The sequence below is a fragment of the Heteronotia binoei genome, chromosome 20 (genome assembly GCF_032191835.1).
Source record: "Heteronotia binoei isolate CCM8104 ecotype False Entrance Well chromosome 20, APGP_CSIRO_Hbin_v1, whole genome shotgun sequence".
Taxonomy (NCBI): Eukaryota; Metazoa; Chordata; class Lepidosauria; order Squamata; family Gekkonidae; genus Heteronotia; species Heteronotia binoei.
Window position 1 is genome coordinate 2,106,990 of NC_083242.1, and position 12,427 is coordinate 2,119,416.

The 12,427-nt window shown below is 51.0% G+C and overlaps 1 protein-coding gene across 2 annotated transcripts in view; it reads right to left on the reverse strand.

Annotated features, from left to right (window-relative positions):
* The window catches only part of NHERF2 (NHERF family PDZ scaffold protein 2), a 104,852-nt gene that overhangs the window by 75,973 nt on the left and 16,452 nt on the right, over positions 1-12,427 (reverse strand). For both annotated transcript variants that reach the window (XM_060260893.1, XM_060260894.1), the window contains exon 2: positions 6,185-6,442. In XM_060260893.1, coding sequence (XP_060116876.1) covers positions 6,185-6,442 — 258 coding nt within the window. The remainder of the gene's footprint in view (positions 1-6,184; positions 6,443-12,427) is intronic.

A 12,427-nucleotide genomic window follows, 5' to 3' on the forward strand; every position in this document is an offset into this window, starting at 1 on the left:
GCAGCAATGAACTTCTGCGGGGGGGGGGCAGCATCCCACGTTGCTTTCTCCCGCAAGGCACGCAGCCCCCACCCGCTTGCTCTTTGCACGCAGCCCTCTGCGCACGCACCAGAGCTGTGAATCGTGCTTCCCCTTTGCAAGAATCGCAAGCCAGCGAATGAGTTCTGGGAACTGCGAATCCTGTCCCCTCTTCAACAGATAAGTGTTCTAAGGACTGTAATTCAAGCTGCCTAAACCTGACCGGTCAGTGACCCGCCGGGATGTTTGCTGGCAAGGGCTGCAAGCAGTGGCAGTTCCCAGCCGGGCCAGAAACAAATCACCAAAGGACAAGAGAGGGCAGACATGCAAAGGCCTGGCTGAATGAAGCAGAGATGGAGCCACCCAGCAGTCAGGATGTCTCCCACTCAAAGGTGCCTTTCATTGGACTGCAGGTAAAGGGGAAAAGGGAAAGGTCCCCTGTGCAGAGTCGTTTCCGACTCTGGGGTGACGTTGCTTTCACAACGTTTCCACGGCAGACCTTTTTACGGGGTGGTTTGCCATTGCCTTCCCCAGTCATCTCCGCTTTCCCCCCCAGCAAGCTGGGGACTCATTTGACCGACCTCGGAAGGATGGAAGGCTGAGTCAACCTCGAGCCGGCAACCTGAAAACCCAGCTTCCGCCGGGGATCGAACACAGGTCGTGAGCAGAGCTTAGGACTGCAGTACTGCGGCTTTAACACTCTGCGCCACGGGATACAAAATTAGTCCATGGACCTCCAGCTCTTGGTCTCTGTGTCTCTTGTATTTGATCAAGAGTATGGGATAGCCAGCTCCTGGTTAAGAGAACGTAAGAACTACGCCCTCTATTTAAACCCAGAACTGACAAAGCCAGAATGATACCCGGATTTATGGCACTTCAACACCTACGACATCAGTCTGCTTTTTATCACCCTCCACTGTTGTTTCAGCCCAGTTCAGCACTAACAAACACAGACCCCACTTTGTGATTCTTTTAATCTGCTAAAAACATTCCCATGACTCTACATATCAACTCACTGCCCACTTTCTCTATATTAAGTTTGGTGTAGTGGTTAAGTGCATGGACTCTTATCTGGGAGAACCCGGTTTGATTCCCCACTCCTCCACTTGCAGCTGCTGCAATGGCCTTGGGTCAGCCAGAGCTCTCTTATCTGGGAGAACCGGGTTTGATTCCCCACTCCTCCACTTGCAGCTGCTGGAATGGCCTTGGGTCAGCCAGAGCTCTCTTATCTGGGAGAACCGGGTTTGATTCCCCACTCCTCCACTTGCAGCTGCTGGAATGGCCTTGGGTCAGCCAGAGCTCTCTTATCTGGGAGAACCGGGTTTGATTCCCCACTCCTCCACTTGCAGCTGCTGGAATGGCCTTGGGTCAGCCAGAGCTCTCTTATCTGGGAGAACCGGGTTTGATTCCCCACTCCTCCACTTGCAGCTGCTGGAATGGCCTTGGGTCAGCCAGAGCTCTCTTATCTGGGAGAACCGGGTTGGATTCCCCCCTCCTCCACTTGCAGCTGCTGGAATGGCCTTGGGTCAGCCAGAGCTCTCTTATCTGGGAAAACCAGGTTTGATTTCCCACTCCTCCACTTGCAGCTGCTGGAATGGCCTTGGGTCAGCCAGAGCTCTCTTATCAGGGAGAACCGGGTTTGATTCCCCACTCCTCCACTTGCACCTGCTGGAATGGTCTTGGGTCAGCCACAGCTCTTTTATCTGGGAGAACCGGGTTGGATTCCCCCCTCCTCCACTTGCAGCTGCTGGAATGGCCTTGGGTCAGCCAGAGCTCTCTTATCTGGGAAAACCAGGTTTGATTTCCCACTCCTCCACTTGCAGCTGCTGGAATGGCCTTGGGTCAGCCAGAGCTCTCTTATCTGGGAGAACCGGGTTTGATTCCCCACTCCTCCACTTGCAGCTGCTGGAATGGCCTTGGGTCAGCCACAGCTCTCTTATCTGGGAGAACCGGGTTGGATTCCCCCCTCCTCCACTTGCAGCTGCTGGAATGGACTTGGGTCAGCCAGAGCTCTCTTATCTGGGAGAACCGGGTGTGATTCCCCACTCTGTCACTTGCAGCTGCTGAAATGGCCTTGGGTCAGCCAGAGCTCGCTTATCTGGGAGAACCGGGTTTGATTCCCCACTCCTCCACTTGCAGCTGCTGGAATAGCCTTGGGTCAGCCAGAGCTCGCTTATCTGGGAGAACCGGGTTTGATTCCCCACTCCTCCATTTGCACCTACTAGAATGGCCTTGGGTCAGCCGTAGCCCTCACATTGCCCTTGAAAGGGCAGCTTCTGGGAGAGCCAATTTGGTGCAGTGGTTAAGTGTGCGGACTCTTATCTGGGAGAACCGGGTTGGATTCCCCACTCCTCCACCTGCAGCTGCTGGAATGGTCTTGGGTCAGCCATAGCTCTGGCAGAGGTTGTCCTTGAAAGGGCAGCTGCTGTGAGAACCCTCTCAGCCCCACCCACCTCACGGGGTGCCTGTTGTCGGGGGAGAAGATATAAGAGATTGTGAGCTGCTCTCTGATTCAGAGAGAAGGGCGGGGTATATATCTGCAATTAAGGACTGCTTGCCATTCCATTTTTGTCTGATGAAGTCTGCTTAGAGCTTACAAAAGCTTACATTCTGAATAGAACTTAGCTGGTCTTAAAGGTGCACTTGTCTACTGCTTTGTTATAAAAGAACATAAGAGAAGCCATGTTGGATCAGGCAAATGGCCCATCCAGTCCAACACTCTGTGCCACACAATGGCCAAAAGAACCAGGTGCCATCAGGAGGTCCATCAGTGGGGCCAGGACACTAGAAGTCTTCACTATGTTGTCCCTCCCAAGCATCAAGAATACAGAGCATCTCTGCCCCAGACACAGAGTTCCAACAATACGCTGTGGCTAGTAGCCACTGACGGACCTCTGCTCCAGATGTTTATCCAATCCCCTCTTGAAGCTGGCTATGCTTGCAGATGCCGCCACCTCCTGTGGCAGTGAATTCCAGGTGTGAATCACCCTTTGGGTGAAGAAGGACTTCCTTATTTAGTGTACAGTGAATGCACCCAAAGATTCATAACTCTCCCCCCCCCCCGCCCCGTTATACCTGCCCCAAACTTTTTAACTTGGTTGGGAAATACCTGGCTATTGCGGGGGTAGAATTTAGGGAGGGTGGGATTTGGGGGAGGAGGAGGGACACAAGATAACACCAGCGTGTCCACCCCCCCAAAACAGCCATTTTCTCTAGGACAGATTTTGAGTCCTTTAAGTGGCACCTTGAAGACCAACAAAAGTTTATTCAAGGTACAAAGAAGTTTTGACAAAAGCAAAGGCTAAAGAGTAATAACGAGCTAAGTTTGTAGATCACAACCTTCACTGCCACAAAACATCTTCATTGAGTTGTGTGCTAATTTGCTTCTCACCTATGTAGAGGCACCTATATATGTAATTTGTTTCTCACCTATGTAGAGGCATATATATATATGAAATGTTAACTTCCATTTTTAAAGTATCTGAGGAAGTGTGCATAAATGCGAAAGCTCATACCTCCAATAAAACTTTTCTTGGTCTTAAAGGTGCCTGGCTAGACTCTTGCTTTGTTCTGCTGCTGCAGAGCGACACGGCTGCCCCCCCTGGATCTATTTTGTCTAGGGAAAGCAGTCCCTGGAGCTCAGCTATAATTCCCGGAGACCTCCAGACATCACCTGGAGGTTGGCAACTCTACCATGAGGGTGTTCTGTGCCAAGGCCGTCCATTTTTGAGGGCTGTTTTGAACAACAAACTTAAACTCCGTTCGACGGTCTTCCTATTCTTCCTAAAAGCACCTCTGACTTCACACAAGCGTAAAGAATTATTCCCATGAGAAGACCCTGCCAGAGCTACAACTCCTGAGACTTTTTGCAAGGAAACCACCAAGGAGAAGCCGGTTTTGCTCTGCTGGGGGGCAGCCATGCCCTCAGCCTCCCCGACCACAGGAGGAGCCCAGTCAAAAGGATGCACCCGGACACAGGCTTTGGCTTCTGGGCGGAGACACGGAAACAAACAAGTCTCTTCCAAGACATTCCTGCAAAGCCACGCTTCAAAATTAAACCAAGCGAGTGGCTTTCTCCAGAGCAAGAGAGAATCCGTTGGCAAACTTGGGAAGTCTTTAAAGACCAAGGATCAGTTCATTAAAAGCTCCCCCAACTCTGTACTGGTTCATCCACCTGGCAGAACAGCCTTTGTGCCAAACAAGACCCTCTCCTCGGCTTCCTGCAATGCCTTTTCCAAAAGGACCCCTGCTTGCACACACTATTTCCTATGGAAGGAAGGCATTGAAAAGGTGTGCCGTCCCTTTAAATGCAATGGCCAGAACTCCCTTTGGAGTTCAATTATGCTTGTCACAGCCTTGATCTTGGCTCCACCCCTAATGACTCCTGGCTCCACCCCCAAAGTCTCCTGGCTCCACCCCCAAAGTCCCCAGATATTTCTTAAATTGGACTTGGCAACCCTAACACTAGCACTCCATTTTATTCTCAGTAAGCAAAGCTCCTTTGCTCCACAATTCAATCTAGGTGTTGCTTTTGGCTTTGCCTGACACTCACTGCCCTCATCCAGGCCCAGTCTGTCCACACAATATCCCAACAAGCCACAAACAACAGCGATTCTTTTAGCCGTGGTTTGATTTGAGGCCTGCTTCATCAGATCTTGGAAACGAAGCACAGTCAGCCCTGGTTAGTACTTGGATGGGAACAGGGGTGGAATTCTAGCAGGAGCTCCTTTGCATATTAGGCCACACCCCCTGATCTAGCCAATCCTATAAGAGCTTACAAAAAAAGAGCCTTGTAAGCTCTTGGAGGATTGGCGACATCAGGGTGTGTGGCCTCATATGCAAAACAGCTCCTGCTAGAATTCCACCCCTGGAGAAGAAGAATTGCAGTTTTATACCCCGCCCTTCTCTCTGAATCAGAGACTCTGAGCAGCTTACAATCTCCTTTCTCTTCTCCCCCCACAACAGGCACCCTGTGAGGTGGGTGGGGCTGAGAGGGCTCTCACAGCAGCTGCCCTTTCAAGGACAGCTCTGCCAGAGCTATGGCTGACCCAAGGCCATTCCAGCAGGTGCAAGTGGAGGAGTGGGGGAATCAAACCCGGTTCTCCCAGATGAGAGTCCACACCCTTAACCACTACACCAAACTGGCTCCAAACTGGAGGAGACCTCCAAGGAATACCAGGGCTGTGACATGGAGGCTGTTGTTCAGTCACACAGTCGAGTCCGACTCTTTGCGACCCCATGGGCAAAATCACACCAGGCCCTACATGGAGGTAGGCCGTGGTAAACCATCTCTGAAAGTCTCTGGCCTTGAAAACCTCATGAGGTGTTGCCGCAACTCAGTTGTGACTTGACAGCAAAAAGAATCCTAAGACACCGAATCGCAGAGCTGGAAGGGATCTCGAGGACATTTCGCCCAACCCCAAGCACAACGCAGGAAATCCACACATTCCCTCCCCCACTCCACGCCCCTTGTGAAAGCAAAACACCCGGCAAGGATCCCTGGACCAACCTGGATGAGAATTTTTATGACCCCGCCCCCAAGTGGTGATTGGCATCACCCTGGGCGTGTAAGAAAGGGCACGAGAGCCCAGATTTGGCTTGTCCCTTCCCCACACCATTCGTCTAAATGCACAGAATCTGCATTGCTGTCGGATGGCTACCTCACCTCTGTTTAGAAGCCTCCAAAGAGGGAGAAGTCCACCACCTCCTGAGGAAGCCTATTCCTGTGAGGAATGGCTTTGTCAGGAAGCTCTTCAGAATGTTTTGCTGAAAACTCTTTTGATTCAATTTCAACCCATCGCTTCTGGTCCGACCTTCAGGGGCAACAGAAAACAACTCCATCCCATTCCAGAAAACAACTCCATTCCATCCTCTGTAGGACGGCCAAATACTTGGAAGATACCCCTTTGTCAGTCGTCTCCTCTCCAGGCTGAACACACCCATCTCCTTCAGCTTTTCCTCCTAGGACTTGGTCCCCAGATCCCACCCCCCACCCCCCATCTTTGCCGCTCTTCTCTGGGCATGTTCCAGAGCTGTGCCACTTAAGAGGAGCGAGAAAGAGCCACTGGGCTTGGAGAAGACCATAACAGCTCAGAGAAGTCCAAGACAAAACCCTGCACCAAAACCACCATCGTGGGAAGCCGCAAGGACTCTGAGATCGCCTTACCTTCTTCCCGTTGTCGGAACTCAGACTGTGTTTGTGCCTTTTGAGGTTCCGGCTGCTCAGCTCTGCCTGGGGCTTCCAAACGTCTCCGTTGTCACTGGCGGGCGATTTGACAGGCGACGCGTCAGGGTTGGCTGGGATGCCCGCGTGCACCATCTCCTCCGTGCAGGTTATTCGCAAGCTCCGGAGGTACTCGTCCGTGTCCTTGTCCACCACCAGCAAGCGGGTCTCGGTTTCGACCGCTTTGATCCGTTGCACCACCTGGCGCGGGGGGTGAGGAAAAGGAAGAAAGAGAATGATGGAAGAGTCATTCTGGAAGGAACCAAAAGGCTGCCACCAAAACAGCTATCAAATGCCAGCAGGATGCCAAGCTGCGGCAGCTGGAACCCACTTAAGAAGTCACAGACTTCTGTCAGTCAAATGGGCAGGGCTTTTTTTTGCAGCAGGGACTCCTTTGCATATTAGGCCACACACCCCTGATGTAGCCAATCCTCCTGGAGCTTACAGTAGGCCCTGTGCTATGAGCCCTGTAAGGAATTCTAGCAGGACCTCCTTTGCATATTAGGCCCCACCCCCCTGATGTAGCCAATCCTTCTGGAGCTTACAGTAGGCCCTGTGCTAAGAGCCCTGTAAGGAATTCTAGCAGGACCTCCTTTGCATATTAGGCCACACACCCCTGATGTAGCCAATCCTTCTGGAGCTTACAGTAGGCCCTGTGCTAAGAGCCCTGTAAGGAATTCTAGCAGGACCTCCTTTGCATATTAGGCCACACACCCCTGATGTAGCCAATCCTCCTGGAGCTTACAGTAGGCCCTGGACTAAGAGCCCTGTAAGCTCTTTCAGGATTGGCTGCATCGGGGTGTGTGGCCTAAAACGCAAAGGAGTTCCCGCTGCTGCAAAAAGTCCTGCAAAGGGGAATGCTGTAGGCCTACCTGGTTGCAGAACAATGTCTCTCCCCAGGTGGAAAAGGGATATAGGATTCGTATGATCTAGGTTTGCCAACCTCCAGGTGGTGGCTAGAGACCACTTGGGATTATAACTGATCTCCAGGCGACAGAAATCTGTTCACCTGGGAAGATGGCTGCTTTGGAACGTGGACTCTACCGCGTTAAAGAGTCCTTCCCTCCCTCAAATCCTCAGGCTCCACCCCCAAAATCTCCAGGTATTTCACAACTGGAGCTGGCAACCCTATTTGTATCTTGCAACAGATGCTTCTTTTCTGCCCCTGAGCATTTCTCCTCTAATCGAAGGAGGAAGAGGAGGAGGAGACAGGGAAGAAGAAGATATTGGATTCATATCCTGCCCTATACTTTGAATCTCAGAGCAGCTTACAATCTCCTTTATCTTCTCCCCCCACAACAGACACCCTGTGAGGTAGGTGGGGCTGAGAGGACTCTCGCAGTAGCTGCCCTTTCAAGGACAACTTTCAAGGAGAGCTCTGGCTGACCCAAGGCCATTCCAGCAGCTGCAAGGAGAGGAGCGGGGAATCGAACCCAGTCCTCCCAGATAAGAGCCCACGTCCTTCACCACTACACCACACTGGCTCTCGAGCAGGTTCCATTTTGCGTTGGACCTTTGCCTCCTGACTCCTTTCTCTGCAGCCCCCCTCCCCGCTCAGGCTGAGGTATAAGGGCACAGGGATCCGCATTCCTACTCGAATCTGATGAAGGAGCTGTGACACTCAGAAGTTCATACCCTGGGAATCTTCTGCCCTGACCTGGAGAGCCCAGACCTCAGAAGCAAAGCAGGCTGAGCCCTGCCTCGTGTTTGGATGGGAGACTCCCAAGGAACAGCAAGTGCAGAGGAGAACAACGAGGATGACCAGGGGCCTGGAGACCAAGCCCTGTGCGGAAAAGCTGCGGGACTTGGGAATGTTCAGTCTGGAGAAGAGGAAGTTAAGGAGGACAGGATGGCTCTCTTGGTGTTTGAAGGACTGTCACATAGAGAAGAAGAAGAGGATGATGGATTCATACCCCGCCCTATACTCCGAATCTCAGAGTCTCAGAGTGGCTCACAAGCTCCTGAGAGCCAGTTTGGTATAGTGGTGAAGTGCACAGACTCTTATCTGGGAGAACCGGGTTTAATTCCCCACTCCTCCACTTGCAGCTGCTGGAATGGCCTTGGGTCAGCCATGGGTCTCGTACAAGTGGTCCTTGAAAGGGCAGCTGCTGCAAGAGCTCTCTCAGCCCCACAGGGTGTCGGTTATGGGGGAGGGGGAGGTAAAGGAGATTGGGATCGCCCTGAGACTCTGAGATTCAGAGTACAGGGCGGGATATAAATCCAATATCATCTTCTTCTTCTACCTTCCTATCCCCCAAAACAGACATCCTGTGAGGTGGGTGGGGCTGAGAGAGCTCTCTCAGATGCTGCCCTTTCAAGGACAACTCCCATGAGAGCTATGGCTAACCCAAGGCCATTCCAGCAATTGCAAGTGGAGGAGTGGGGAATGAAACCCGGTTCTCCCAGATAAGAGTCTGTGCGCTTCACCACTACACCAAGCTGTCTCTCAGGAGATTGTGAGCCACTCTGAGACTCTGGATTCATACCCCACCCTATACTCCAAATCTCAGAGTCTCAGAGTGTGTTAAACAGAGGGCTGGACCGGATGGCCTCGGTGGACCCTTCCAAGTCTGTGTGATTCTCTGATTCTGTGGTCATGACAGGGAGGCAGGCAAGGATAACCCACCTCTGAATGTCCCCCCGGTGGTCTCCTTAGGGCAGCTCAGAGCCCCTTTCTACCACCACCAAGGCAATCCTGGACTCAAATCTGCAGATTACCTTGCAGAGCTGTTACCAGAGCTGTTTTTTTTCCTGGTTTAAAACAATTTTATTTAGTAACATATGGTAACGATATCTATTTCTTGCATCATTAATAACTTCTTTTTATCTATCCCATATATTACTTTCTAACCACCCCTCCCCCCGTTACTTGACCCCCGCCGGTGTTATTTACTTAAAATACTAATATTTAAAGGTACCCTTAACTAATAAAAACAAAGATTAATATTCTTTTTCCTTCTAAGACTTAATCATTATCAAAAATTGTCCAATGTCCTTTTGTTTTCCACTCTTTTTCTACATATCTCCTAAACTTTTTCCACTCCATTTTAAAAACTTCTAAATTATAGTCTCTTAAAATTCTTGTTAATTTGTCCATTTCACTCCATGGCATAACTTTTACAATCCAATCCTATTTTTCTGGTATTTTTTCTTGTTTCCAAAACTGCGCATACAATGTCCTAGCAGCTGAAAGCAAGTACCAAATTATAGTTCTATCTTCTTTCGGAAATTTTTCCATTTGTAATCCCAACAGAAAAGTCTCTGCAACTTTCTTAAATTCGTATCCCAAGATCCTAGAAATTTCTTGTTGAATCATCTGCCAATACTTTTTTGCTCTTTCACAAGTCCACCACATATGGTAGAAAGAACCTTCATGTTTTTTACATTTCCAACATCTATCTGGCATCTTATTGTTCATCTTTGCCAACTTTTTAGGAGTCATATACCATCTATACTGTTGGAGCAAGAATCTACATAAACCCAGTCTGACAGCTACAGTATGACAGCTGGTGATCTAGCTGCCAGGCTAGGTCACAGTGACCTGATCAGCAGACCGGCTTGAGCCGGCAGAAGCCAAGTGATGCAATCTGCTGAGTCAGCATGGCCAGGATTGGCTGCTTGGACTATATATGATCTGTGTGTGCATCACACAGGTCTCTCCCTGTGAGATGGTGGTTAGGCGAAGCACTTTGTCCGTGGAGGTGATATTGTATAGACTGCACAAGAGAGCACTTGTTGTGTATATATGTTAATACACCTTTTGGCACTAGTTGCACGTGTCTGCCTGATTTTCTTTCCTGAAGCCCTGTGTCGGGCAAGTCATCTCCCTCACTCTGCTACTCCCGCTCCGACAGGGTTATGGGCCCAGCACGCTTCCGCTGCGCGGAGGAGAGAGTTGAGAGTTGAGCTGACTGTGAGGTTGGAAAGAGCCGGAGGCGAGGAACGCCGGTGAAGGACACAGAAGCACCACCGTTCTCTGTTTGAGAGCCAGAGGGACGTCGGCAGCCAGCCGTGAGGAGGAGTCGGCACGATGGCTCAGCAACAGCTTGGAGTAGCCGTTGAGAAGCTCACCTCAGCCAACTACGCGGTGTGGAGCCTGAGAATGCAACACTACCTCAAGCGTGAAGGGCAATGGCTGTTCGTGAGTAACCCCCCTGCTGACTTATCTCCTGCCGAGACTGTGTTATCGGATAAGGCACTGGCCAACATAGTGCTGTCTATAGGAGATGACCAGCTGGTTTATGTGCGAGGGAAGGACACTCCCAAGGCTGCCTGGGACGCGTTGAGTGCGGTGCATGTTAGCACCACTGCTGGTTCCCTCATGGCCTTGACAAGGAGGATGTTCCGCACCGTTATGCCGGCTGGAGGGTGTGTGAAAGATCACATCAAACGGCTAACGGACTGTTTCGTTGAGCTGGAGGCAAGAGGCAAGACTGTAGCTCCAGACGACAGAGTGTACATTTTGCTGTCGTCGTTGCCACCTGAGTACACTCCCCTGATAACTTCTCTGGAGACGGTGGACGTAGCGACCCTGACCATGGAATACGTCTGTGCCCACCTGCTTGACTTCCAAGAGAGAATTGCGGCCGTGAGCTGTCCGGGGGTGTCGGCCGGGCAGCGTGCTGTTATCGGTGTGTCCGGGAAGACAGCCAAGAATGAGCCAGCTTTTGCTGCTGGCAGGCGTCCGAAGGTGGAGGAAGTGGAGCCGACTGCGTTTGCAGTCCGTCGCTGCTATGGATGCGGGTCGTCGCAGCACCTGCTCCGAGCTTGCCCTGAGAGGGAGAAGCGGCGAGAGCGGAGGACCGCCAGCCCGTGTGAGGAAGCAACCCGGCTGGTCACGTCTGCAGTAGAGAGCACAGGGTCTGCTTGGATTTTAGACTCCGGGGCAACGAGCCATCTCTGCTGCGAGAAGGAGTTGTTGAAAAACATTGACAGTCCTGAGCATAAGTATGTGAGATTGGCTGATGGGACCACTGCCAATTCTGTTTGCTCAGGCAATGTGGAATTTCCTGCACTGAAATGTATGTTGCAAAATGTGTTGTATGTACCCTCACTGCAGTCTAACCTGTTGAGTGTTAGCACACTGTTTGACCAGGGATACCAGGTGAGATTTGAGAAAACCTGCTGCAAAATCCTGGGAGGTGGGGGAAAGTTGCTTGTGACAGGAAAGAGGGAAGGTAAACTGTATGTGATCCAGAGTGATTGTGCCCAGGTGGCTCAGGTGTCGAATGAGCCTGTGCACAATAATTGTATACATTTGCTCCATAGGAGACTTGGGCACTGCGGATTTAGGGCGTTAAAGAAAACCCTGGAGCTTGTGCCTAGTTTGAAAGTAAATCCTTGCAAATGTTACTTGGATTGCCAGGTCTGCAAGAAGACCAAAAGCAAGGCGTGTGCTGTTGCTAAAGAAAGCTCAAGGGAAAGCACACGAGCCCTGGAACTAGTCCATTTAGACGTTATTGGCCCATTGCCAAAGAGTCTGTCGGGGAGGAGATACTGCTTGGTGGCCACCGACGACCACACGAGGTACGCGTGGGTTTTCACCATGGTGCATAAGTCTGAGGTGTATAAGACATTCACCAAGTGGGTCAAAGCAGTGGAGAGACAATTAGGGGTTAATCTCCTAGCTGTACAAACCGACAGAGGGGGGGAATTCTTATCTAACCAGATGAAACGTTGGCTGGAGAACAAGGGCATTGCCCACCGTCTGACGAACCCGGCAACGCCCCGAGAAAATGGGCATGGGGCTGTATTGCAGAATGTGATGTATTGCATGTTAGAGGATGCACAACTGCCAATGACCTATTGGGCAGAAACCATACATGCGGCTGTTTTTTTGCAAAATAGGGTTTGGTGTAATACTGTGAAAAATGTGCCTTACAGGTTACTGTTGAACAAGACCCCAGATTTGAGTTCTTTAAAAGTCTTTGGGTCACGGGCTCGGGTTGGCATCCACTCCACGAGTAGCGGGGAGGGGGATGTCCGGGCAGAGAGCCTAATTTTTCTGGGCTACAAGCCAAGGGCCAGGTGTTATCGTTTCTGCAATAGCAAAAGCAAGATAACACTTAGTAAGAGTGCCCAGTTCAATGAAGAAAGCAGCTGGCCAAGGTTGCACTCCTTGCAGAAACAATTTGTCCTGCTGCCAAGTAGCGATAACGATGTTGGAGCGCAGCCCAGAACTCCAGC